At 46.5% G+C, this 26,802-nt stretch overlaps 3 protein-coding genes across 6 annotated transcripts in view; all 3 read right to left on the bottom strand.

Moving 5' to 3' along the window:
- Window positions 1-26,802, bottom strand: part of RPL31 (ribosomal protein L31) — a 364,588-nt gene that overhangs the window by 38,184 nt on the left and 299,602 nt on the right. The window lies entirely within an intron of this gene.
- The window catches only part of LOC142196126 (uncharacterized), a 51,267-nt gene that overhangs the window by 8,555 nt on the left and 15,910 nt on the right, over window positions 1-26,802 (bottom strand). The window lies entirely within an intron of this gene.
- LOC142196128 (uncharacterized) lies at window positions 17,916-24,901 on the bottom strand. Of its 2 annotated transcripts, none has more exons than XM_075266353.1 (8): window positions 24,829-24,901; window positions 23,669-23,803; window positions 23,458-23,584; window positions 23,175-23,342; window positions 22,968-23,091; window positions 22,752-22,852; window positions 22,369-22,453; window positions 17,916-19,099 (listed from the first exon to the last, which is right to left on the bottom strand). In XM_075266353.1, exons 3-8 carry the CDS (start codon window positions 23,563-23,565, stop codon window positions 18,237-18,239), a joined length of 1,449 nt encoding a protein of 482 aa, XP_075122454.1. In that variant the 5' UTR covers window positions 23,566-23,584; window positions 23,669-23,803; window positions 24,829-24,901; the 3' UTR covers window positions 17,916-18,236. The 2 variants fall into 2 exon arrangements, with proteins under 2 accessions (XP_075122454.1, XP_075122455.1); XM_075266354.1 differs by lacking the exon at window positions 24,829-24,901 and adding an exon at window positions 24,491-24,589.

The raw sequence follows: 26,802 nt of genomic DNA, 5'->3' as shown, positions 1-26,802 counted from the left end.
AAAGCTAAATAGAGATGAGCAAGTACTATTCGAAACTGCCGTTTCAAATAGCACGCTCCCATAAGAATGAATGGATGCAGCCGGCACACAGCCTGTGGCGGAGTCCGGCCACTTAACCCCCTGCGCGCCGGCTGCGTCCATTCATTCTAATGGGAGCGTGCTATTCGAAACGGCAGTTTTGAATAGTACTCACTCATCTCTAGGGCCTAGCTAACATCTATAGTAGCTAACACTTACCTGCACAGATCCGCTGCCGCTTCCTGTTCTGGTTCACTCTCATACAGACTTAGGAAAAAGGTGGGGCTTGTGGCTTAGAAGAGTGTGGGCGGGTACTGGGAAAGGAGACGTAAGTGATGCACTCACATCTCCCCGCCCTGTACCCGCCCACACTCTCCTAAGCCACAACAAGCCCCGCCTTCTCCCTGCATCTCTAACACTAGCCTGGGGGCGTGCACGGCACTCTGAAGGCATGTGAATGAGAGAGAAGAGGAGCGAGAACAACGGGCAGCGGATCTGTGCAGGTAAGGGAATACCAGGGGGGGCTAAGTAGCCAGAGGATTTTTTTTTTAATCACTACACATTGTCGAGTCTAAAAATTAAAGCGTTCAATTTTTGGATTCCATGCCGTATAGAGAATAGGATCGTTTTTAAAATCCGATCTTCGATTATTAAAAAAATCCCATTGACTTGCATTAGGATTGGAATTGGGATCGGGTTCGAATGGAAAATGATCGGAAATCGGATTTTAAAAACGATCCTGAAATCTCAAGATCGGCTCAACCCTAATCACAAAGCAAAACGCACGCAAACGAGAGTGATTGACGGAGAGACAGAAGCGCCGGCCGGCTTCATTATGCTAGGAGCGAAGCCAGAAAGAAAGCAGCTCGCCCACCGCCTAGCTATTTCATACTTTCGTCCGGCATTGTATAGAATTGTATGAAGAATCATTCCATACATTGCCGCCTAGTTTTGGGCAGTCTATACAATGCCGGATTTCATACTTTGCCGGTAACATATATACACTTTTTACTACAGTCCTACCAGGGAACTCCATCATCAGTAAGGTTACATGTGCGGGTTCCTGATAGCCGTGGGCTGACCCTGACCTCCATGGACCCATATATATAATGGATAGGACCTGTGGAGAGTTTTGCTTTGGGCTTGGTGTCCTCTAATACCCGGTCGTGTGTACGGGTCTATAGAACGAGTGTACGAGCTGATATACACAGCAAAGCACAGTCGTGTACACGGAGCCTCACCGTGATTGAAGATATACGGTGACCCCTCTTACTCACACCACATTTTCTGTGACAGATTTTCAGTTTTCCATATTAACCATTTTCTTGGAGAAGACCATTTTTTAATGTCATTTTGGGGGATCGCCGTATTACACCCCAATTGGGAAAGGATTTAGTATTTTTGTGTTCCCAATAAAACATGTCCGAGGTCTCCTCTAATACTAAGTGCCCCCAAACATAACACACTGCAATACTGCTTATTGTTCCCACACATAGTATATCACTATTATATGTAGTGCGACTAATGGTTGAAGGTCAGTGTAGGGACCCACAGTCTCTATCTGTCCTGTCTGACATGTCTGAGAAGAGAAAGTCTCCATTAATCTCCCTCTGAGCCTTCTAGTAAAACAACATATCGACTGATCCGACTGACTGGAGGAGGAAACCAGAGAAAGCTCAGCAGGTATCTGCGCCGTATACATCTCCTCCATTGGAAAGCAAAGAGACGGATTTATGTAAACTCAGTCTGTAATGTATAAGGGAAGAAGGAAACACAAGATGGATGAAAGGCTCTTACCAGTCTCTGACACTGATATGGGGATCTCCAGGCCACTCGTCGCTCTACTGTCATCACTTTCCTGGAAAAATCCAACATAAGGGACCTGAGAAGAAGAAGATCCAGAGATTATCTTATATCCAGGAGAAGATGAAACCCCCAGAAAGCCTCTAATACAAGCTAGACATTTATCTACATTAAAGATCAACTACCAAGTCCATGTCCCAACAGGTAGAAGTTCACTACAATCTATTATGGGACCAGAAACCATTTGTAGCCACGACCGAGCACAGCCAACAATATCATCCAATAGAGCGGACACTCCACTGCTGCTGAGACGTGTAGTATAGAGATGAGTGAGTAGGTATTCCATCGAGTAGGTACTACAGTATTCGAAATACTCGTACTCGATCGAGTACCACTCGCTATTTGAAAGGAAAAGTTTGATGCAGAACCAGCATTGATTGGCTGAATGCTATACAGTCGGCCAATCAATGCTGGTTCTTCTCCTACCTTTAGAAGTCTTCTCCGTGCAGCTTCCCCGCGGCGTCTTCCGTTTCTTCATTCACTCTGCCAGGCATCGGGCCCCGGGCAGAGCCGACTGCACATGTCCGCTTGTACTGCCCGATGCCTGGCAGAGTGAATTCAGAGCCAGAAGACGCCGTGGGGACGCTGCAAAGAGAAGACTGCACAGGGGATCCAGCCCGACCCTCACTCGTGGACTTGCTAAGTATAATTTGATCGAATGTTGCCTACCCCTGAAACGAGCATATTCCCCCCATAGACTATATTAGAGTTCGATATTCGATTCAGGTAGTTGAACATAGAGGGGCTACTCGAAACGAATATCGAATCTCGAACATTTTACTGGTCGCTCATCTCTAGTGTAGTAGAAAGCTTCATGGCATCAATCTATAGAGGATTTACAGACATCTCAGCTTCATCTACCTGAGGATCCAGTGGGACATTCAGCTCTGGATCCTCTGGACAATCCTGGGAATATGGAGGACTGGGACATCTCTCTGGTGGATTTCTCTGACTGGCTCCATCTATAGGAAATATACACAGTGACTGAATACATTGTTTATATGTGATGAGCAGATGATGGGGAGTCTAGGTGACCCTCATACCTGGTCTCCTCTATCAGGAAGGTCTCCTCTTACCTGCTGATGTGAGGGGCTGCTGATCCTCCATCATCACCTCCTTGTACAGATCCTTGTGTCCTTCTAAATACTCCCACTCCTCCATGGAGAAATAGACAGTGACATCCTGACACCTTATAGGAACCTGACAACACAATGACACAGTCATCCCCAGAGCCCTCCCTTGGTGTTCTTGTATAATGTCCCAGCATTCCCAGCAGCGCTCACCTCTCCGCTCAGCAGCTCAGTGATCCTGCTGGTAAGTTCTAGGATCTTCTGCTCATGTCTCAGTGAATGAGGTGGAGGCTCGGTGATGGGGCTCGGGGTCCTGCTCCATCCTCCTGACACACGGGGTGTCACACACTCACCAGACGACTTCTTCACTACTGTGTAATCCTGTGTATGGTGAGACACTACAGGTCACTACAGAGAGTCTAAGAATCCTTCACCTGTCTAGTCATTTCCCTGGTTTATTCCTAGAGATAAGAGTGATGTCATGTGAGACTCTCACCTCTCCAGTGATCAAGGAGATGATCTCCAGGGCCAGCTCTAATATCCTGGTAGACATGTGGTTTCTGGCCTCGGCCATCCCTGGTGGGTCACTGATGGAGAGGACCATCGTCTTGCAAAGACAACTTTAGCTGTGAGTCCTGAACCTGAGGAGGATTGAGCATAAAATCCCATCTTTACAATTTGCTCATTAATGAGGATTCTTCTACAAACATTTCTGGAAAGTATCGCGGACATTATTATTGCTGCTGCCGGATATTGGACAATGCGCCCGACATCTCGCTCCTGATCATCACAGGTCTTGGAAAGTTTTGCTATATTGGGTAACTCTACAAATCAGTAACGGCTGAGGATCGGATATAAGCCTGTCCTTATAGACTGCGATAATAGAAGAGCAGATAATAAATTCTCCCTCCCCCGAGCTGTGTAGTCGTAGTCAGGGCGAGTGCAAGTCGGGAAAAAAGTGATCAACTCAGCTTCAATATAAAATGATTGATTATATGGTGGAATGATTAATATTGTATCATTAATTACATTGTTTCATAGTTACTTCTGTAGGAATCCATCACTGACTGTTTTGTGAATTCGCTTTACCGCTTGTCTATTGCCGTCAGCCATATACAAAGTGACCCCACAGTCCTGCACCCTAGACCACAGACTCCACTAACAGTCCAGACCCCAAACCTGACCCCTAAATGGCCCTCCATTGTACAGTGCCAGGGACCAGCAGCAACACCCCTATTACTTATATAGGAGCAGTTCTGCCTCGCTCCCTGTCCTATGCTGTAGCCTTCAGCACCGGAGTCAGTTTTTATCAGCGGATCCGTGCAGGGTCCGGGTGTCAGACTCCCACAAAGTAATACAAATCCCTTCACCCCAGACCCCGGCCTGCACACGGATCCTCGAGCTCACCATGTCAGGACGCCATAGGCACTACACACACAGAGCAACACCGAGGGCAGGTTCACACAAAGCAGATCATTGCAGAAATCCATGTGCTGCCACCAAAACAATCCCATTCAGAGGAATGAATGCGATATGTGTGCAGAAATATCTCCCAGGTGTGAATTGTCCCCTATACTACGGCCTAATCGTGTAGAATTACCTTTGTTTGTCCTTCGAGCGCCTTGTCTCGGCTCCAGCAGCAGCAGCTCAAGCACTTAGCAGACTACACCTCCCATCATACAATGCTGACTTCCAGGCTTCTCCCCTCCCCCTCTATACCCCCCACCCCTCCCCCTCTATACCCCCCACCCCTCCTGTGCATTCCATATTGTGCTCCCTGGCTGCTGAGCCGTGCACATTAGTTCCCAGTTACAGCCTCTACGTCTGTGTATCCGCAATAGCAGCAGATTTCTGTAGTGCGGATCTATATACTTATAGACACATAAGTGCTATCTGTGACCGCTGAGGCTCCGCCGGCCGCCTCTCATCTCCCTGCACGGATTATGTTGATAAATCTGAATTATATTACCTGCAGAAACTCACCATTTTCCCCATGGATTTATAGACTAAGGCCCCACATTGCGGAAACGCAGTTTCTTTTTTATTGCAGATTTTGCTGCGGTTTCTTGAGCCAAAGCCAGGAGAGGACTGAGCAGAAGGGAGAAGTCTAAGAAGCTTCCGAGATAGTTTCTATCCTTTTGTAGACATTCTTACCTTTGCAAAATCTGCAACAAAAAAAAAAAAAAATCTGTGTTTCTGCAACGTGGGGCCTCAGTCATATTGGGGGAGGGGACAATAATGCAGGAAAACGCAACAGAAACTCAGTGAAAAATACAAGTGCTTTTCCTAAAAATATATAAATACAGTGGTGTAACTAGGAATGGTGGGGTACAATGGCGAACTTTTGACATGGGCCCCCCAAGAGGGAGGAATGGAAGTGCAAGCTGTGTGCGAGCAAGAGCCTGCTCACCCATACACACAGCCTGCACACCCATGTACCCCTCTTGCTCACAGTCTGCATCCCCCCATTCCCTCCTCTTCCTCACAGACCTCCACAACCCATTCCCCTTCATTGTACACTGACCTGTACATTCCGGATAGCTCCGCCCACAAAAGACACTGATTCTATCTTAGTAGGTTAAAGGGCCTTTGATAACACAGGTCCTGTAACCTACTAGGATAGCTGCTGGAACAAGTTATAAGGGCTTGAGGACAGCGGGCAGGAGATAGAAGCGCCGGGAGGCAGGGGCCCGGACAGCAGGTGGCCCCTGCTTGTGTACAGTAGTGAAGCCAGCAATTGCTGGCTTCACTACTGTTAAAAGATGAACTGTGGAGGAGGCAGCTCCTCTCCTCTCCGCATCCATCTTTAGGCAGCACCTGGCACTGCAGTAAATAGGGCCCGTTACCTGCTGGAGTTACTCTAGCAACTAACGGCCTATATATGAAAAAAAATCTGCAGCGGTAGCGGCTGTCGCCAGACCCCCTAATATCCCGGGCCCTGTGGCAGCCGCTACCCCGATAATTACACCCTTGTATATATATTTGCTGCATTTTGTCTATGCTTTATTGTCCGCTATGACTCATTACATGGCATATTAATTAGATATTACCCACCCTATAAGAGGACAAAGGAGACCCCCCCCCCCCCTCCCCACTGTGTTATTTTCTGCGGTGGATCTCTATCCAAAGAACCATCTATTTGGGACATAGTTGTATGGGTCAAGGAATATGTTGAAGACTCCATGAAGGAGATCCAGAATTCAATTTACCAGATTGCCAAAACACCTCGGACTGACGTTAGGCAATTGAGATTGGTCGTGATTTCCAATAAGAAATTTCAATAAGAAATAGTGGATGAGGTCCATTCCTTGTCTGAAGAGGATTGATCTGAGGGGTTCGGCGGGCCTATTTTTCTGCTGGACAAAATCCAGAAACTACTTAGTGAGGCATTCGTGATGTTAATGTAGGGAAAGCCTCGGGTTCCACCTATAGAAGGCCTAAGGCCTTCCAAGTGGACAGTATGCTTAGTAGAGCTATGGCAGAAGAAGGGAAACAACCTGAAAAGGCCTATGTTCTTTCAAGAAGGTTCAAGACCCTCTTCCCGATCTTGGAAGTTCAACATGACCACTGGAGTCCTCCTCATAAAATGGACATAGCTGTTCCTAAGCTTTCTTGCTGCACTATCGTGCCCGCTCAGGATGGCTCCAATCTCCAGGACCCAATGAATAGGAGTGCAGACCCTCAGAAGGGCCTATTCAGCCAGCTATGCCTAAGCTTCTGTGGGTATTGCCGCCACCAAGTTGCCGAATAAGCTTTGTGCAGATCTAGATCAGATGGAGAAAGACATCAACTCCAGGGACTCCAGGGATGACATGTCATCCTTCGTGAGATCAACAGATTTTTTTTGAAAAGGCTTCTCTTCAAGAGGCCAAGCTGGCCGCAAAGTCCATGGCACTCAGCACTACAGGAAGACAATGCCTCTAAATATATTTGCTCCCTTCCTTTGAGCCTGGGAAGCTCTTTGGCGATGGGCTAGATGACATCATGGAGGGTCTGACAGACAAGAAAGGGAAGAGTCTTCCACAGTGCTATTGGGGCAGACCCAGACAGTCCAGACGAAGGAGATGGTCTCAACAGCCTCACCAACCTAGATCTCAGTTACAGAGGGTTCCAGGTTCCAAGGCAGAGGTTCAGGACCCAGGTTCTCTAAAGATGGTGATAAGAATAAAAAAATGGATTTTTGACGCCACCTCTGTCTTCCTCCTTCACAGGACATCTATCCCATTATGTGACAGCTTGGTAGTAACACATACAAGACCCTTGTCGTCCTCCTCAGGACAAATTTATACAGACCCATTTGCTTCCTGCAAAAAAGCAGGCAGTCCTTCAAGGGTCCATCTTAGAGTACCTTCGGAAAGGTACTTTGAAGTAAGTATCTCATCATGAAGAAGGATTGGGGGTTTACTCTCCAGTTTTCCTGATGCCCAAACCATCAGGACACTTGAGGATGACAATAGACCTAAGATACCTCAATCCCAAAAAGCAGTTTCAGCAGCAGACCATAAGATCTGTTACCTCCTTCATGCAACATGGCAATGTCCTGGCTACCCTCGATCCGAAGGACGCTCCTCCCCACAGGAGATATCTGAGAATATCAGTTGTCATTGCTAGGCACAGAAGCCACCTACAGTTCACAGCTTTACCCTCGGCATCTCCTCCGCCCCCCCCCCCCTTCACCAAGGTGGTGGCTCCTGTTGCAGCCGCCCTCAGACTTTAAGGACTCTTCATGGTTCCCAACCTACACGACTGGCTGTTACTGTTCTGTGTATTAATTCAAAAATAATATTTTTAAACAACAGAACCGCTAGTCTGCAAGGCACTGCAGCGAGGTCCACAGGCCCAATGATGGGCGGCTGAGTGTCTGAACAGTGCCCTACCAGTTAAACTGCACTGGCAGACACGTGACGCAGGACTATATGTGTACAGGCTGCAGGAAAGCCCTGCCAGTTACTTCACTGGATAGGAGCTCCGTACAACTGAACCAGCAAACAAGGCTGCCAAGGGTTAACTCACCCCAGGTCGGCAACTAAACCTTCTCCTGCAACAGCCAGGAGAGAGAAGGAAGTTTGACAGTAAAGAGGCTATCTGAGAGCCCAGGCCTGCTGCCAGTCCACCGGCTAGTACAGAGACCACCGCACCGAGCCGTAGTGTGGAGCTGTCAGGACTTACAGGTTCTAATCTACAGAGCAGATAGAGGCAGAGGAGACCCCACCCAGAGGCCTAGTCTGACACCTGCCTGAATACTGGAGCCTAGCCCTGTAGTACTATCATGAACAAACTGCAGTATTTCGGATTCAAAGTGTGAGCACCAGGCGGGCGTCGGCTCACACTTTTTAAAGGGGAGTCCCCGCCCAACAGGGCGGTGGCCATGACCTCACTGCTCATGCTCAGTAGGCAAGAAGTGGCACTTAGCCTGTGAGCGACTCCAATAGGTCTGAGCATGCTCAGTAGGCCGAAATTTGGACTTACACTCCAGACACCTCACTACATGAGGCCGAGGGTTAGACTGACCCGCAGGTGGCGCTGAGAGTGGACCCTGCGGAACCCAAACCTAACACTGGCTTATAACATCTTCAGGTGACTGTGATCCTTCTCCTGCATCTAGGTTGGATGATACATTTGGAAATGTCAGACATTGTACCATCCACCTAGAAGAATTTCTTAGGCTTCATCCTAGAGTCAGAACATACGAGGATTTTCTTACCTCCTCTCAGAAGAGAAAGAATCATTACGACATCTCGCTTTGTAGTTCATCCACGTCTGATATTCATGTGCCACGAAAGTCCTAGGGCTTTTAGCAGCTGACGCAGAGCCGGTTCCATGGGCTTTATGGCATCTTCGTCCCCTCCATTCGGGCCCTTGGAGGAGATCGATCTTAAGGTCCTCTCTTTTTAAGACGGCCTTTATATTAACCATTATTTCTGCAAAAACAGTAGGAGAACTGCCGACCTTCTCGCTGGAGAGACTTAGGTGTCTTTCTTTTAGGCCAAAGTCCAGCTAAGATTCCTCCCTGCTGGTAAGACATATAGGCATCTTTGATTATGTTGTTAATCTGTTTTCCCTTAGTCCTAACAGCAGCACAAGCTTTTCTTCTTTATAATTGAAAAGGGGGAGGTCTCCTTTGTGCTCTTATAGGGTAGGTAATATCTAATTATATCATTGAAAAGTTCCGCCTGTCCTACCAGTTCACAGGCGTAGAAATATATGCTGGAAATATTGAGTACATACATAAGCTTCTTGTACGTGCCATTAAAGGCTATTCGTCTCTTACCTTTAGACGTGGTGTCCGCTGCGCCATTCCTTAGAAATACCATTTTTTACCGGTATGCAAATGAGTTTTCTCGCAGCAATGGGGGAGGGCCCCAGCGCTCAAACAGCAATGAGGGCGTCCCCACCGCTGCCAGAGAATTGTCTCCAGCGCTGCCTCCTTCTTCATCAACAGCGTCATCTTCAATGTCTTCTTCCGGCGCACGCTCGTAACTTCTAGAAGAGCAGACTGCACAGGCCACGGGAAGCCTGTGCAAGCGGTTATTTTCCCGTGGTCTGTACGCCTGTGCAGTCTGCTCTGCTCAAGGCCCGATGCCTAGAAGTTACGACCCTGCGCTGGAAAAAGACATTGAAGATGACGCTGCGGACAAAGAAGGAGGCTATTCTCTGGCAGCGGTGTGTACGCCCCCATCGCTTTTTGAGCGCTGGGGCCTGGCCCCATCACTGCGACAGAACTCATTTGCATATTGGTAAAAAACGCTATTTCTAAGGAACGGCGCAGCGGAGACCACATTTAAAGGTAAGGGATGAGTAGCCTTTCCAAAGACTATTCCGACGTCTTATCCACAAAAAACAACAACAAAAAAAAAAGGTTTTAATGGTAGAATCCCTTTAATAGGGTAAAAAAAAGCTTAGAATTGTGTCCGTCTTGAAACAATTATGGCTGCAACTATACATCGCCTACCTCTGTGCATTCTGCTGTCTCTTTAAGAATTAGTGTAGAGATGAGCGAACACTGTTCGGATCAGCCGATCCGAACAGCACGCTCCCATAGAAATGAATGGAAGCACATGTGACGCTGACTTTGCCGGTGGCCGGCCGGCGTCACAGGTGCTTCCATTCATTTCTATGGGAGCGTGCTGTTCGGATCGGCTGATCCGAACAGTGTTCGCTCATCTCTAAATGAGCGTTCTCATGTGCAAACATCCTCCCGCCAATCCCTGCCGGCCGGTATACACTTAAGTCTCCTTCTTTTTGTCTCACTTGGGCTAAGCAAGATGTTCATTGTCTGTCTGTGATCTATTGCGTGCAGCCTGATTGGTTTGCTCGACCTGTTGTCTGATTTATACCTCTGATATCTGCAGCTTCTGGGCTTTCTGCAATATCTCTGATACCTGTAGACTCAGTCTCCTGTATCTGTTGGCCGGTGGCTTCTGTCCCTGTTACCCGTTTGGCCTTGTACCAATACCTCTGCTACCTGTGTAATCTCCTGTCTTGGATTCCTATTAGATTTGACTTATTCGTCTCATGCTCCATTTTTCCGCTTCCCTCTCTCCAGTGGCGTTGCGGTGAGTACGGCCTCCATTATTGTTGTGTATATTGAGCTCAGTCCTTACCTCTACATCTCTGTATTAGAATTCTGGGTTTCTCTTCTTGATATTGTTTTGTACTTTGCAGTGTACAGTTTGTTCATTGGCTGTTTTGTACAAGGACCCGGCCAGTCTGTACCCTATGAAGTGTCATTTCTCTGCTCTCTTCCTGACATGTTACTGGCACTTTCTCTTATATATCTTTGGATTCAAATGGTCGTCACTCATAGCTTAGACTTGTAATATGTCGCCATCTACTGGCCACTTAGCATACCGATAACTGGTTCCTGTATAAGAATATTTTCTTTTCCTCCTTTCTCGTTCCACCATTTTTGTTATAATGGATCGCAGCATAAAACTATGAGTAATACCAAGCCGACATCTGGACTCAGCCGGAGAACGTCATCCGTGTGTCGGTTGCATTTTCCAGTAACTATTGTGACGTACGGTACGTTGCTGTGAGCTCCACATCTAGGGTGACTCTTCTGTCCTGTAGTCACATGATGCTAGGACTAAGGGACTGTACAACCAGAAATGACAGATTCGCTAATCACTATGCCGCTTACAATCCATGTCACATTTTCAGGCCCAACTGCAGCTCATTTGACCTCAACACACCAGTTTCAACTCGAATTTCCGAAAAGTTTTGATTTTTGACAAACCGGAAACCTTTGCAATTTGTCTCAAGTGAACTTTTAATCAGCAATTAATTTCAATATGCATGACTAGGCCCTATAAGAGGGCACAGAGACCTCCCCCCCACGTGTGTTTTTCTGTCCTTCGGACGGTAGGACAGGTGGAGAGGACTTTGTGTCCTCCTTGACCGGGTTTTGTTACCTTTCCTCGGCGTGTGTACGAGGTCCCGGTCCGTTTTCTTTTGTTTATCTTCTTTGATTTTTCTGTCTAGGGCAGAAATGAGAGAAGAAAGTTCAGTTTTGCGGGCTGTGTATCTGGTCAGTTAGCCGCAGTGCGGCCTGATCCGGTTAGGCTTCCGCCCGCTTACGGTTAGACCACGTTTTTTGCGGCCTTGTTTTGGCCTTGGTTGGGCTGCACTTGCGGCCTTGTTCCAGCCGCGCTTGCAGCGTAGTTTGGCTTACTTGCCGCTTACCTTAGTGGCAGGATCTTGCGGCCTACTTCCAGTCACTGCTCCACTTCCAGCCTACTGCTAGGTCGTCTGTCTGGTGAGGGGCGGGCCTTTGGCGGTGTTGGTTAGCTCCCCGCACCTTGCGGCCAGCTCCTTGCTTGTGGGGCAAGATCTTTATGTTTTATCCCTGCTTTTCTTGCAGGGTCTCAAGGTTCTGAGCCCCTTTTTTGTTCTCATTATGTTTTGGAGTGCAGGGCTCTGTTGGCAGCAGGTGGCCACGTCCCTTCCCTATAGGAGTTCCCTCCTCTGGAGGCTCTGGGCCTTACTAGTTACCAGTTGGCCGCTCTACCTTTCGGCATTTCATCCACTCCTCACACCTTCACCAAGGTGGTGGCTCCAGTCACCGCCGCTCTCAGGCTTCAGGGCCTGTTCATAGTTTCCTATCTGGACGACTGGCTTATAAAAGCTCGGTCACTCCCAGACCTCCGTCATCTTCTGTTAGCCACCTCCTTCCTGTAGAGGTTACGGTGGCTAATCAATTGGGAGAAATCAGAGGTGACACCATCCACCCGGAGGAAGTTTCTAGGATTCCTTCTGGACTCAGAGACCCTGCAGATCTCACTTTCCATCCCAAGGAGATTGAGAATTCAGGCTGCTGGCCGTTTTCTCTACAAAACACGGCGGGTATCTGTCAGAACCACCAGGAGAAGCCTCGGCCTTATGTCATCCTCGACCAGAGCAGTCCCTTGGGCTTTATGGCATTTGTTTCCCCTCCAGAAGGAAGTGTTGAGCACCTGGGACAGGTCTCCACAGGGGTTGCACAAAAAGATCTGCCTTTCTCCCGGTACCCATCTTTCCCTCAGATGGTGAATACACCTGAAAGACGGAAGGTCCTTAGTCCAACCAGTTTGGACTCCGTTGACAACAGATGCATCCAAGACAGGATGGGGAGCCCATCTGGACGAGAGGACTGTTCAAGGGTATTGGAGCTGCCCAAAAGAGGGATCCTCCAATCAGAGGGAACTCAAGGGCGATATACCTGGCACTTGTGGACTTCGCCCCATACCTCAAGGGGAAGGCTGTCAAAGTGCGAACAGACAACATAACGCCAGTGTTGTACCTAAACAAACAGGGAGGTACCAGGTCCAGAGTTCTCCTGAAAGTGACAAATCTGATATTTGCCTGGGCCAAGACGAACCTGACCCAGTTGACCGCTGTTCTCATCAAGGGCTCTCTGAACATAGAAGCGGATCGGTTGAGTTGAGGTATTACCGTATCAGGAAAATGGTCCCTCAATCCAGAGGTGTTCCAACGTATTGTCCAGATGTGGGGCCTTCCAGCAGTCGATCTCATGGCAACCCGACTCAACGCCAAGGTAGAGAAGTTCTGCTCTCGGTATCAGAAGGACGATCCCTTGGCAGTGGATGCCCTGTCCATCCCATGGAGGTTCAGGCTAGTCTACATATTCCCTCCAGTTCCCATCATACCCAGGGTATTGATGAAAATAGGACAGGACCAAGTCTAGGCGATTGCCATCATCCCGTTCTGGCCAAAAGGACTTGGTTTGCCCAGCTCATACAGATAAGTCAAGGCATTTACTGGAGGCTTCTCCCTCTCCCAGACCTGGTCACTCAAGGTGGACAGAGATGCCAGGATCTGGTGAGATTCAACCTGACAGCCTGGAGGTTGACCAGTCCCTATTACTGAATAGTGGACTGTCAGAGGCCGTCCTGAAAACGCTTGCCCATGAAAGAGCGGATTCCACCAACAAGAATTATCACAGGATCTGGCAGATCTTCGAAGCTTGGTGCTCTGAACGCAGGATTGTTTCTACTAACCCCTCGGTGGGGTCGAATTTGGACTTTCTACAGGAGGGCCTAGACAGAGGACTGGCCCCCTCTACCTTGAAGGTACATGTGGCAGCCCTGTCCGCCTATCTGAGGAGGCGTTTAACTCAACACCCTTTAGTTGGTAATTTTCTAAAGGGCGCAACGAGGATCAGATCTGCTGTCTCAGCGCCGGTTCAGGAGTGGGACCTTAGGACTTTTCGGATCTTTGCGACTCCCCATTTGAGTCACTAGATCAGGTGGATCTGTAGTTCCTGGCATATAAGACGACTTTCTTGCTTGCAATTACTTCAGCCAAGAGAGTGGGAGAGCTTCAGGCGCTCTCATCCGAGGAACCCTATATCTCTTTCGTTGAAGACAGGGTACAATTGCGATTTTGCCTGAATTCAAACCCAAAGTTCCTTCACTGGCACATCTGAATCAGCTTATATCTTTGCCAGTCTTTTTTCCTGCGCCCTCCTCACCTGAGGAGGAAAGGCTTCATTCACTTGATTTGGGTAGGTGCTTGCGCATCTACCTAGAACGCACGGAAGCTTTCAGGAGATCTGAAAATCTCTTGATTAATTTAGCAGGGAAATTGAGGGGCCAGGAGGCTTCTAAATCCTCGATTTTGTGATGGGTTAGTGAAGCCATCAGTTGGCTTTCTCCTCCCAAGGTCTTTCTCCTCCAGGTTATCTAAGGGCTCACTCCACGAGGGCGGTCACAACTACATGGGCGGAGAAGAAGGCAGTACCTTTGGAACAGATTTGCTCGGCAGCTTCATGGTCATCTCACAACAATTTCGTGAAGCACTATAGGCTGAGCTCACGTGCTTCAGACGCGACAGCCTTTGTCCGTTCTGTCTTGAGCTCTGAAAGTTAAGTTGAGGAAACTCTCCCTAAGGGGATTACTTGACATCTCCCCACATTGAGCTGCTGTATGACGACAGGGAATGGTGGTTTATGTAGATAAACTGTTTTCCCTTAGTCATAACAGCAGCACAAGGCTTCCCTCCCTATTATTCATCTTATACAGTCCTATGAAAAAGTTTGTGCCCCCCTATTAACCCCTTAGCGACCCTTGACGTAACTGTACGTCATGGGTCGCATGGGGATGTATAGAGCGAGCTCACACGCTGAGCTCGCTCCATACACGGCAGATGCCGGCTGTATAATACAGCCAGGACCTGCCAATAACAGCAGCGGTCGGTGCCCGAGCCGATCGCTGCTGTTAACCCTTTACACACTGCGGTCAAACGTGACCGCAGTGTGTAAACGGCGCCGGCGGCATGGGCGCCGCCATGTTTCGCCGATCGCCGCCCTCCTGAACGTCACATGAGGGCGGTGATCGGTTGCTATGACAGCCTGTGACTATTGAAGGCTTCCAGGCTTGTCTCTGCCCGAGATCTATTAGACGATGCCAGAGGCAGCCTCTAATAGAAGTGCTGCGATTTTCCTATTCACTGCAATACTGTAGTATTGCAGTGAATAGTATGAGCGATCAGACCCCCTAGGTTTCAAGGTACCTAAGGGGTCTGATCATAAATGTAACAGAAGAAAAAAAAAAGTTTTTAAAAGTATTAAAAAAATAAAAAAAATATAAAAGTTCAAATCACCCCCCTTTCCCTAGATTAGCTATAAAAGTAATTAAAGAACATTAAACATAAACATATTAGGTATCCCCGCGCTCCAAAATGCCCGAACTATTAGAGTATTAAAACATTTATCCCGTACTGCGAACGGCGTAGCGGCAAAAAAAATAAAAACAGCCAAAAAGCGTTTTTTTCAACACTTTGCCTCCTATAAAAAATTGAATAAAAAGTGATCAAACCATCAGATCTTTCCCCAAATGGTATCAATAGAAACGTCATCTTGTCCCGCATAAAAAGACACCACAACCAGCTCCATACATGGAAATATGAAAAAGTTACAGGTGTTAGAACATGATGACACAAATTTTTTTTTCTATTTTGCAAAGTTTATCATTTTTTTAAAAGTATCAAAACATTTCAAATACTATATAAATTTGGTATCACCGCGTTCGTACTGACACGTAGAACACAGGTAACATGTCATTTGTACCAAACAGTGAACGCTGTAAAAATTAAACCCATAAGAAAATGGCGCAAATGCATTTTTTCTCCAATTGCACCTCATTCTGAATTTTTTTCCAGCTTCCCAGTACATTGCACAGCATATTGAATGATGCCATTACAAAGTACAATTTGTCCCGCAAACAATAAGCCATCATGTGACTCTGTGAACTGAAAAATGAAAAAGTTATGGCTCTTGAAATGTGAGGCGGGAAAAACGAAAATGCAAAACCAAAAAATGGCCGGGTCCTTAAGGGGTTAATCTTAATCATTGTTAGGTGTAAATATTTTGGTGTTTGCCATGTCAGTCTGATCTATCTAATAACTGATGGACACAGTAATATTTCAGGATTGGAATGAGGTTTATTGTACTAACAGAAAATGTGCAATATGCATTAATCCAAAATTTGACCGGTGCAAAAGTCTGGGCACCCCAACAGAAAAGTGCCAGTAATATTTAGTAGCTCCTCCTTTTGCCTCTAGTCACTTCCTGTAGCTGTTAATCAGTTCCTGGATCCTGGATGAAGGGATTTTGGACCATTCCTCTTTACAATTCGCGTTCAGTTCAGTTTGATGGTGGCCGAGCATGGACAGCCCGCTTCCAATCATCCCACAGATGTTCAATGATATTCAGGTCTGGGGACTGGGATGGCCATTCCAGAACATTGTAATTGTTCCTCTGCATGAATGCCTGAGGATTTGGAGCGGTGTTTTGGATCATTGTCTTGCTGAAATCTCCATCCTCGGCGTAACTTCAACTTCGTCACTGATTCTTGAACATTATTCTCAAGAATCTGCTGATACTGAGTGGAATCCATGCGGCCCTCAACTTTAACAAGATTCCCGGTGCCGGCATTGGCCACACAGCCCCAAAGCATGATGGAACCTCCACCAAATTTTACAGTGGGTAGCAAGTGTTTTTCTTGGAATGCTGTTTTTTTTGGACGCCATGCATAACGCCTTTTTGTATGACCAAACAACTCAATCTTTGTTTCATCAGTCCACAGGTCCTTCTTCCAAATTGAAGCTGGCTGCATACCTCAGGCGACTCTGTTTGTGGCGTGCTTGCAGAAACGGTTTCTTTCTCATCACTCTCCCATACAGCTTCTCCTTTTACAAAGTGCGCTGTATAGTTGACCGATGCACAGTGACACCATCTGCAGCAAGATGATGCTGCAGCTCTTTGGAGGTGTCTGTGGATTGTCCTTAACTCTTTTCACCATTCTTCTCTGCCTTTCTGATATTTTTCTTGGCCTGCCACTTCTGGGCTTAACAAGAACTGTCCCTGTGGTCTTCCATTTCCTTACTATGTTCCTCACAGTGGAAACTGACAGGTTAAATCTCTGAGACAACGTTTTGTATCCTTCCCCTGAACAACTATGTGGAACAATCTTTGTTTTCAGATCATTTGAGAGTGGGCTGTCCATGCTCGTCCACCATCAAACTGAACTGAACTTGAATTGTTTTGTAAAGAGGAATGGTCCAAAATCCCTTCACCCAGGATCCAGGAACTGATTAACAGCAACAGGAAGCGACTAGAGGCAAAAGGAGGATCTAGTCCTGAAATATTACTGTGTCCATCAGTTATTAGATAGATCAGAATGACATGGCAAACACCAAAATATTTAGAACTAAAAATGATTAAGATTAATAGGGGGGGCACAAACTTATTCATAGGACTGTAGCTATATATAGTCCTAGGAGCCCTGACAGTGTCATACACTATGTATTATAGATATATACAGTCCTAGCAGCCCTGACAGTGTCATACACTATGTATTATAGATATATACAGTCCTAGGAGCCCTGACAGTGTCATACACTATGTATTATAGATATATATGTAGTCCTAGGAGCCCTGACATTGTCATACACTATGTATTATAAATATATATAGTCCTAGGAGCCCTGGCAGTGTCATACACTATGTATTATAGATATATACAGTCCTAGGAGCCCTGACAGTGTCACACACTATGTATTATAGATATATACAGTCCTAGGAGCCCTGACAGTGTCACACACTATGTATTATAGATATATACAGTCCTAGGAGCCCTGACAGTGTCACACACTATGTACTATAGATATATACAGTCCTAGGAGTCCTGACAGTGTCATACACTATGTATTATAGATATATATAGTCCTCTAAATCTGTTTTGTGAACAACTTATCCGAGTGGAAACAAGTCTTTGGACAGAATCAATCACTCTTTGGTTATAGTTACTTTCCACTCGATCAGTTTGTGCAGGACATCTACCATTATGAAAAGAACACGTGAGTCTGTCCACAGAGAAGTTAAATACTGTTTGCACCAAGGGTTGGGGAGTCAGTTGGCACAACCACTCCTTTATTTTTCCCTACACTGAGGCAGACTCCTGCTCTGATTCGTTCATAAATGACGGACAGCTCATGGCTGGTCAGGAGCAGTAAACTAGTGATAGAATTCCTATGACTATATAGCTAACTATATAATATTGATACTAGAATAATAAAATGATTAATTATTTTAAATTATGTTTTGAAATTGGACTCCTCCCAAATTGGTCCCAACTTGGTCTCCACACGCCTGTTTGTACATGTAGTTTTATGAAGAGTCCACTCTATGCAGCCGATCCGGATCTTCTGGATCATTGTAAGAAACTACTCGGAGCCAGAAAACCTCTTTAATTTGTGACTAAACTGTTTCTCACAATCTGAGCATTAAAAAGTCTTCAGTCTTGTGTGAATCCTCTTATGGTTCTCCATACACGATTTACTTGTAAAACGTTTTTCGCAGTGAAAACATAGAAATGGCTTCTCCCCCGTGTGAATTCTCTGATGATATTCAAGACTGGATTTGCTGGTAAACCATTTTCCGCATTCCAAACATAAAAATGGCTTCTCCCCTGTGTGAACTTTCTGATGTCTTTGTAGGGCGCCATTACGCAGAAAGCATTTCCCACATTCTACACATGAATATGGCTTCTCCCCCGTGTGAATTCTGTGGTGATTCTCAAGACATAATTTGCTGGTAAAGCGTTTTCCGCAGTCCGTGCATAAAAATGGCTTCTCCCCCGTGTGAATTCTCTGATGACATTCGAGACTGGATTTGCTGGTAAACCATTTTCCGCATTCCGAACATAAAAATGGCTTCTCCCCTGTGTGAACTTTCTGATGTCTTTGTAGGGCGCCATTACGCAGAAAGCATTTCCCACATTCTACACATGAATATGGCTTCTCTCCTGTGTGAATTCTCTGATGTTTAACAAGGTCTGATTTATAGGTAAAACATTTCCCACATTCAGTACATAGAAAGGGCTTCTCTCCTGTGTGAATTCTCTGATGCTCAACGAGAGTCAATTTCCTGCTAAAAGATTTCCCACATTCTGTACATGTAAGACGCTGATCCGCTATGTGAACCTTCATGTGACTATAGAGATAAGGTTTCTTTTGAAAATGTTTTCCGCATTCAGAACATACAAAATTTTTCCCCGGATGATGTTCAGTTTGTGGTTGATCCTCTTCTCCTCCATGACGAGGACATAACATGGAGTGTCCATGGCAGTCACTTATCTCATCTTCACCTAGAAAAGAAATTCCAAAAAAAATAATTGATATTTATACAAAGAGTAACGTGGGAAAATATAGTCACAGATTAGAGTCAGGCCTAGAACATACATGTACTATGTGCTGTATTCACACAGACTATGTTCATCTTGACCTGGTGAACATGAAGGTGACGCGATATCCAGTCATCTCATACACATGGCATGAAGAGATTGATAAATCATGGCGGTATCCTGTAAAGCTCACACAATGACTTGTATCTCTCTATGGTAGCCTAAAAGCATTAATGGATGATTAATGAATTAAATCGCCCTTAAAGAGTTTAACAATCCTGTTAAAATAATCAATTCTCGCCCTTTCTGCTCTGTCTTGTTTGGTGTCCACTCAGAACCAGAGTGACTGCCATAACTGTCAGGTCTGTATTACAAAGCGGAGATCCGGGGTTAGTGTCCACGATCAGAGATCTGACATCTTGGTTAGTGAATAGTCATAGTAATACAACTGCGGAGATCGAATTACTGATAGGTGAGGGCCAGGCCCCCAACGATCCTAGAAAAGGGGGTATTTTATCCCCACTGTGAATGTAGCTATGGTGAGCAAAGGTCACTCCTCCCCTGTATTACCATCAATGTGAATGTCTGAGTTCACTGCAGCTACATTCACCAGGGTAAAAATCCCCCGTTCTCAAAATCAATGGGGGGCTCAGTAGTCAGACCCCAGCAGCTATTTTCAAAGTACAGGGTTAGGCAGGGAGGTATGGATGATTTGAACGGGGCGCCACACAAGGTGGGGATAACCTTGGTGGATAAAGAGTGAGGGTATCTGCTCGTCAGGAGCCGCCATTTTAGTAGCAATGGAGACGTGGTGGATAGAGCGTCGTGTGTCCGTGTAAACACCTTTATTGAAACGGACCGTTCTGTCATTCAAACACAGAGACGTTTCCGGAATCATTTCAGTGTTGGCCGTCATGGTCGTGTTCCGAAGTTTGACATGATAATGAAGTGGGTGAATTACTTTCAACGAACAAGTTCAAGACCTGGAACTGCACGAGGATGTGACCGAACGGTACGGACCCCGGAAAACATCGAAAGGGTGCGTTAAGCAGTTGAAGCCAGCCCTGGACATTCGGCCGTAATCAATGTTTTAATTTTTTTTTATTTTTGTAATGGCGACATCCAAGTAACACATTGGAAAAATAAAATATGAGTTTTGTTGAAAAATGAGTGTGTAAGTGTTATATCAATCATCCAAATTATCCATATCTCCCGGCCGAACCCTGTATAACCATAACCCCATTAATAAAATATATCTAAAAATTAGAATTGCCCCCTCTCTATACAATGCATAAAATAAACACATTAGACATCCAAAAGTAGCCAAACTATAAAAAGGTTTATCCCACACAATGAACAGTGTAGTGTTTAAAAAACACAAGAAACAAAACAGAACCTCCATTATCTCACCATTTAGCCTCCCCCCAAAAAAATAAATTAATTGGGTGATCAAGACACCAAGTATTCCACAAAATGGTAGGAATTAACACTACATCTTGTGCCACAAAAAAAAAAAGATATATATATGGCACCTTACATCTGAAGAGACACAAAAAAAAGTTATGGGTGTCAGAATTTCTCAACTAAAATATTTTTTTTTTCCTTTTTTCAAGGCTTTCAAAAATAAAATCAAGTGTCAAAATGTTCATTGGGTTGAAAATCATCCAGGTTTTATTTTTTGGCATAACCGCCCAGACTTAACAGAAAGTGTTTTATACGGCATTAAATGGCGTTAACTAGTCCAGAAGTCTGACCCCTTCATAAAACTCTCCCATAGCCATCAGCCACAACCCCCAACCTCTAAGGATACAGGAGGTAGATCCTAAACCATACATTAGACACTTCATTTATACTAGACAGTCTTGTACTGCTCCAGATTTATCACAGTGACTACTACTAGATGGGGTAGATTACTAATCCTGTGTAATAGCACACAATGTAATATTACGTTAGACAGTCTTGTACTGCTCCAGATTTATCACAGTGACTACTACTAGATGGGGTAGATTACTAATCCTGTGTAATAGCACACAATGTAATATTACGTTAGACAGTCTTGTACTGCTCCAGATTTATCACAGTGACTACTACTAGATGGGGTAGATTACTAATCCTGTGTAATAGTACACAATGTAATATTACGTTAGACAGCCTTGTACTGCTCCTGATTTATCACAGTAACTAATACTATATGGGGTAGATTACTAATCCCATGTACACAATGTAATATTACAATAGGCAGTCTTACACTGCTCCACATTTACCAGTGACTGATACTAGATCAACCATTAGGGGTAAAACCATTAAAAGCATGTGTCCACTATCTATAGGACCCCCACAAATCCAGTGTTTTCCTGCCACTGTGAACTGAGCCTAACTGAAACCAGGCTGAACGTAGGCCTGTGCAGGACGAGACGACACAGCGCTCCACTGCACTTTAAGGAGAGTTCCAGAGATATCGGAGTACAACACTTTGGCCATCTTCAGTGGTCCCAATTAAGTGAATTTGCAAGAATATATCTCGCCCTGCGTCAGGCTCAGTTCATAAAATGAGGAATACTATGCTACACTCCATTCGGCTTACTTAGATTTCTTCCAACTTTTCTGGCCACACATTGATTCTGAATCATTTCCTGCCTCTGTCTCTTCTTGCTCGCGGAGTTCCTCAGGGTTCGGTCTTGGGTCCTCTCTTGTTTTCTCTAGACTTGGTGAACCACATGGTCTTTTTCTTCCATCAATCTTCTATGTTTCTATGACTTGGCTTTCGGTAACATCTTTATGCCAAGGACACCAATTACATGACCCCCGCCCTACAACACACCAGTGACTGTCTGTCCGCTGTCTCTATCATCAAGTCTTCTCTGTGCCTGAACTGAATTTCTCGGATGTTCATTGAACACCAGAATAACTAAATCTAGAATATCCATTTCAATATGATGAAGAGATATCTCTGGATTTCCTATCAGTTCTCCCAGTATTATAGAAGCCCACAGTAACTATCTGTCCTGTCTGAGAATAGAAAGTCTCCAATGATCTCCCCCTGAGCCTTCTAGTGAAACAACATGTGGATATCGACTGATCCGACTGACTGGAGGAGGAAACCAGAGAAAGCTCAGCAGGTATCTGCGCCGTATACATCTCCTCCATTGGAAAGCAGGGAGAAGGATTTACGTAAACTCAGTCTGTAATGTATAAGGGAAGAAGGAAACACAAGATGGATGAAAGGCTCTTACCAGTCTCTGACACTGATATGGGGATCTCCAGGCCACTCGTCGCTCTACTGTCATCACTGTCCTGGAAAGATCCAACATGAAGGACCTGAGAAAAAGAAGATCCTGAGTTTGTCTTATAGCCAGGAGAAGGTCAAAACCTCCAGAAAGCCTCTAATACAAGCTAGACATTTATCTACATTAAAGATCAACTACCAAGTCCATGTCCAAACAGATGGAAGTTCGCCACAATCTATTATGGGACCAGAAACCATTTGTAGCCAGGACCAAGCACAGCCAACAATATCATCCAATAGAGCGGACACTCCACTGCTGCTGAGACGTGTAGTAGAAAGCTTCATGGCATCAATCTATAGAGGCTTTACAGACATCTCAGCTTCATCTACCTGAGGATCCAGTGGGACATTCAGCTCTGGATCCTCTGGACAATCCTGGGAATATGGAGGACTGGGACATCTCTCTGGTGGATTTCTCGGACTGGCTCCATCTATAGGAAATATACACAGTGACTGAATACATTGTCTATATGTGATGAGCAGATGATGGGGGAGTCTAGGTGACCCTCATACCTGGTCTCCTCTATCAGGAAGGTCTCCTCTTACCTGCTGATGTGAGGGGCTGCTGATCCTCCATCATCACCTCCTTGTACAGATCCTTGTGTCCTTCTAAATACTCCCACTCCTCCATGGAGAAATAGACAGTGACATCCTGACACCTTATAGGAACCTGACAACACAATGACACAGTCATCCCCAGAGCCCTCCCTTGGTGTTCTTGTATAATGTCCCAGCATTCCCAGCAGCGCTCACCTCTCCGCTCAGCAGCTCAGTGATCCTGCTGGTAAGTTCTAGGATCTTCTGCTCATGTCTCAGTGAATGAGGTGGAGGCTCGGTGATGGGGCTCGGGGTCCTGCTCCCTCCTCCTGACACACGGGGTGTCACACACTCACCAGACGACTTCTTCACTACTGTGTAATCCTGTGTATGGTGAGACACTACAGGTCACTACAGAGAGTCTAAGAATCCTTCACCTGTCCAGTCATTGCCCTGGTTTATTCCTAGAGATAAGAGTGATGTCATGTGAGACTCTCACCTCTCCAGTGATCAAGGAGATGATCTCCAGGGCCAGCTCTAATATCCTGGTAGACATGTGGTTTCTGGCCTCGGCCATCCCTGGTGGGTCACTGATGGAGAGGACCATCGTCTTGTATCTGAGGAACCTGAGGGAGAACAAGGAGGATGAGGGTAAGATCCCGTCTGGAGTGATAAATGACTACTCCGAGTATACAATGGAGGGGACTTACTGTATATAACATGGACAATGTGCGGCCTGTTACATATTTACTGTCATAGTCACTTGCTGTTTTGTGAATTAGAGTCTTTTTACGGCTTCTGACTGATCATGTCTGTCGGTTATCTATGAAGGAGTCGGAGTTCGTCTGTGGAAATGGAAGGTTCAAGTCAATGGTTTGGCCTAGCGACTCCACAGTTCTGCATTAAAGAGAACCTGTCACCAGATTTGGGGCCCCTAAACCTACAGCACGTCTTTATTATGGCACTGACTGAGAATAGCGCAAATAAGTCATATACTGACTACACCTAGATGCTGGGGGATGGGCCAATGTCTGACCTAACCAGTCACAGCGGTGGTATCATTGCATAGCGAAGGGTTAAACATTCCCCGACTTCTGTCCTAGATTAAGGAGAGACACCGGCTGTAAGATTTGTGCAGTACAAAGATATCTGCACCCTCAGACCCCTCACCTTCCAAGTAACATATAATTAACCCCTCAGATACCAAGGACAGATATGACCATGACGCCTGAGAGGTTACAGTGACTGTCAGTTTTCTTCTGATCAGTGAGCGTAAAAATGATCAAAAGTTGAAGCCCGGGGGGGGGGGGGGACGACATTAAAAAACCCCTAAAAATAAATAAATATTTATTAAAAAGTATTAAATATAAAACATCAGATCACACGTAGACGTCTCCACATCCGAAACAGCCCGTACTGTGAACATAACGGAGGTACAAAATCATAAAATCGGAAATTGCCATTTTTTTTGTTGTTTTCCCCACCAATCAATTTGACAATCTCTTGCAATATAAAATTGGTTTCGCACCGACCCAAAGAATAAAACAGAAGCGGTCAGATCCCGGCGCGGCGATATTATCCGGAACATTGTAGGGAATAGGGAATGGTATCAACAGGAGGGAGAAGGAGAAGAGAGAAGAGAGGTGACGGGGGGGAGACCGAAAATACTGCGCCAGGAAGGGGTTAATGAGAAAGAGGAAAAATCTGAGAAAGAAGAAGAAGCGACAGGACGTAATTCACACTAATAATAATCCATGTCCTGAGCCTAGAAGTAATGTGCAGCCTGCTGGGAGTTGTAGTCCTCCCTCTCTCCCCCCAGGTCTCCCCCATATTGTGTCGGGGCTCCCGGTCACCTCCTCTCCTCACTTACCCCCTCACTCTTCAGGGCAGGACACTCTCTACCTCACACACGTCCTCCTCATCACTAGTCATGTGACCCGGCGTGTCACCGGAAGGGGCGGGGCCTCTCTACCTCACACACGTCCTCCTCATCACTAGTCATGTGACCCGGCGTGTCACCGGAAGGGGCGGGGCCTCCACAGGCTGTACCAGTATATGAGGGGGAGAGACTGTATACAGGAGGAGAGGGCTCACATGTGACTGTATGCAGGAGGAGAGGGCTTACATGGGGCTGTATACAGGAGGAGAGGGCTTACATGGGGCTGTATACAGGAGGAGAGGGCTTACATGGGGGTGTATACAGGAGGAGAGGGCTTACATGGGGCTGTATACAGGAGGAGAGGGCTTACATGGGGCTGTATACAGGAGGAGGGGGCTTACATGGGGTGTATACAGGAGGAGAGGGCTTACATGGGGTGTATACGGGAGGAGAGGGCTTACATGGGGGTGTATACGGGAGGAGAGGGCTTACATGGAGGTGTATACGGGAGGAGAGGGCTTACATGGGGGTGTATACGGGAGGAGAGGGCTTACATGGGGGTGTATACGGGAGGAGAGGGCTTACATGGGGCTGTATACGGGAGGAGAGGGCTTACATGGGGTGTATACAGGAGGAGAGGGCTTACATGGGGTGTATACAGGAGGAGAGGGCTTACATGGAGGTGTATACAGGAGGAGAGGGCTTACATGGGGGTGTATACAGGAGGAGAGGGCTTACATGGGGTGTATACAGGAGGAGAGGGCTTACATGGGGTGTATACAGGAGGAGAGGGCTTACATGGGGTGTATACAGGAGGAGAGGGCTTACATGGGGTGTATACAGGAGGAGAGGGCTTACATGGGGGTGTATACAGGAGGAGAGGGCTTACATGGGGGTGTATACAGGAGGAGAGGGCTTACATGGGGTGTATACAGGAGGAGAGGGCTTACATGGGGGTGTATACAGGAGGAGAGGGCTTACATGGGACTGTATACAGGAGGAGAGGGCTTACATGGGGGTGTATACAGGAGGAGAGGGCTTACATGGGGCTGTATACAGGAGGAGAGGGCTTACATGGGACTGTATACAGGAGGAGAGGGCTTACATGGGGGTGTATACAGGAGGAGAGGGCTTACATGGGGCTGTATACAGGAGGAGAGGGCTTACATGGGGCTGTATACAGGAGGAGAGGGCTTACATGGGGGTGTATACAGGAGGAGAGGGCTTACATGGGGGTGTATACAGGAGGAGAGGGCTTACATGGGGCTGTATACAGGAGGAGAGGGCTTACATGGGGCTGTATACAGGAGGAGAGGGCTTACATGGGGTGTATACGGGAGGAGAGGGCTTACATGGGGGTGTATACGGGAGGAGAGGGCTTACATGGAGGTGTATACGGGAGGAGAGGGCTTACATGGGGGTGTATACGGGAGGAGAGGGCTTACATGGGGGTGTATACGGGAGGAGAGGGCTTACATGGGGGTGTATACGGGAGGAGAGGGCTTACATGGGGGTGTATACGGGAGGAGAGGGCTTACATGGGGCTGTATACGGGAGGAGAGGGCTTACATGGGGGTGTATACGGGAGGAGAGGGCTTACATGGGGTGTATACAGGAGGAGAGGGCTTACATGGAGGTGTATACAGGAGGAGAGGGCTTACATGGAGGTGTATACAGGAGGAGAGGGCTTACATGGAGGTGTATACAGGAGGAGAGGGCTTACATGGAGGTTTATACAGGAGGAGAGGGCTTACATGGGGGTGTATACAGGAGGAGAGGACTTACATGGGGTGTATACAGGAGGAGAGGGCTTACATGGGGTGTATACAGGAGGAGAGGACTTACATGGGGTGTATACAGGAGGAGAGGGCTTACATGGGGTGTATACAGGAGGAGAGGACTTACATGGGGTGTATACAGGAGGAGAGGGCTTACATGGGGTGTATACAGGAGGAGAGGGCTTAC

The sequence above is a fragment of the Leptodactylus fuscus genome, chromosome 2 (genome assembly GCF_031893055.1).
Source record: "Leptodactylus fuscus isolate aLepFus1 chromosome 2, aLepFus1.hap2, whole genome shotgun sequence".
In the NCBI taxonomy this organism is placed as follows: domain Eukaryota; kingdom Metazoa; phylum Chordata; class Amphibia; order Anura; family Leptodactylidae; genus Leptodactylus; species Leptodactylus fuscus.
The sequence above is the reverse complement of the archived record's forward strand: the minus strand, read 5'-3'. Positions and strand labels throughout refer to the sequence as shown.

Bases quoted from the DNA above. Each gene is read 5' to 3' on its own strand.
- LOC142196128 (XM_075266353.1), bottom strand. From the start codon at position 23,565: ATGGTCCTCTCCATCAGTGACCCACCAGGGATGGCCGAGGCCAGAAAC. The intron at 23,092-23,174 runs GTGAGCGCTGCT...TTGTGTTGTCAG, and splicing joins CTGAGCTGCTGAGCGGAGAG to GTTCCTATAAGGTGTCAGGA. The intron at 22,454-22,751 runs GTAGATGAAGCT...TCTTTTTCTCAG, and splicing joins ATGTCCCACTGGATCCTCAG to GTCCTTCATGTTGGATCTTT.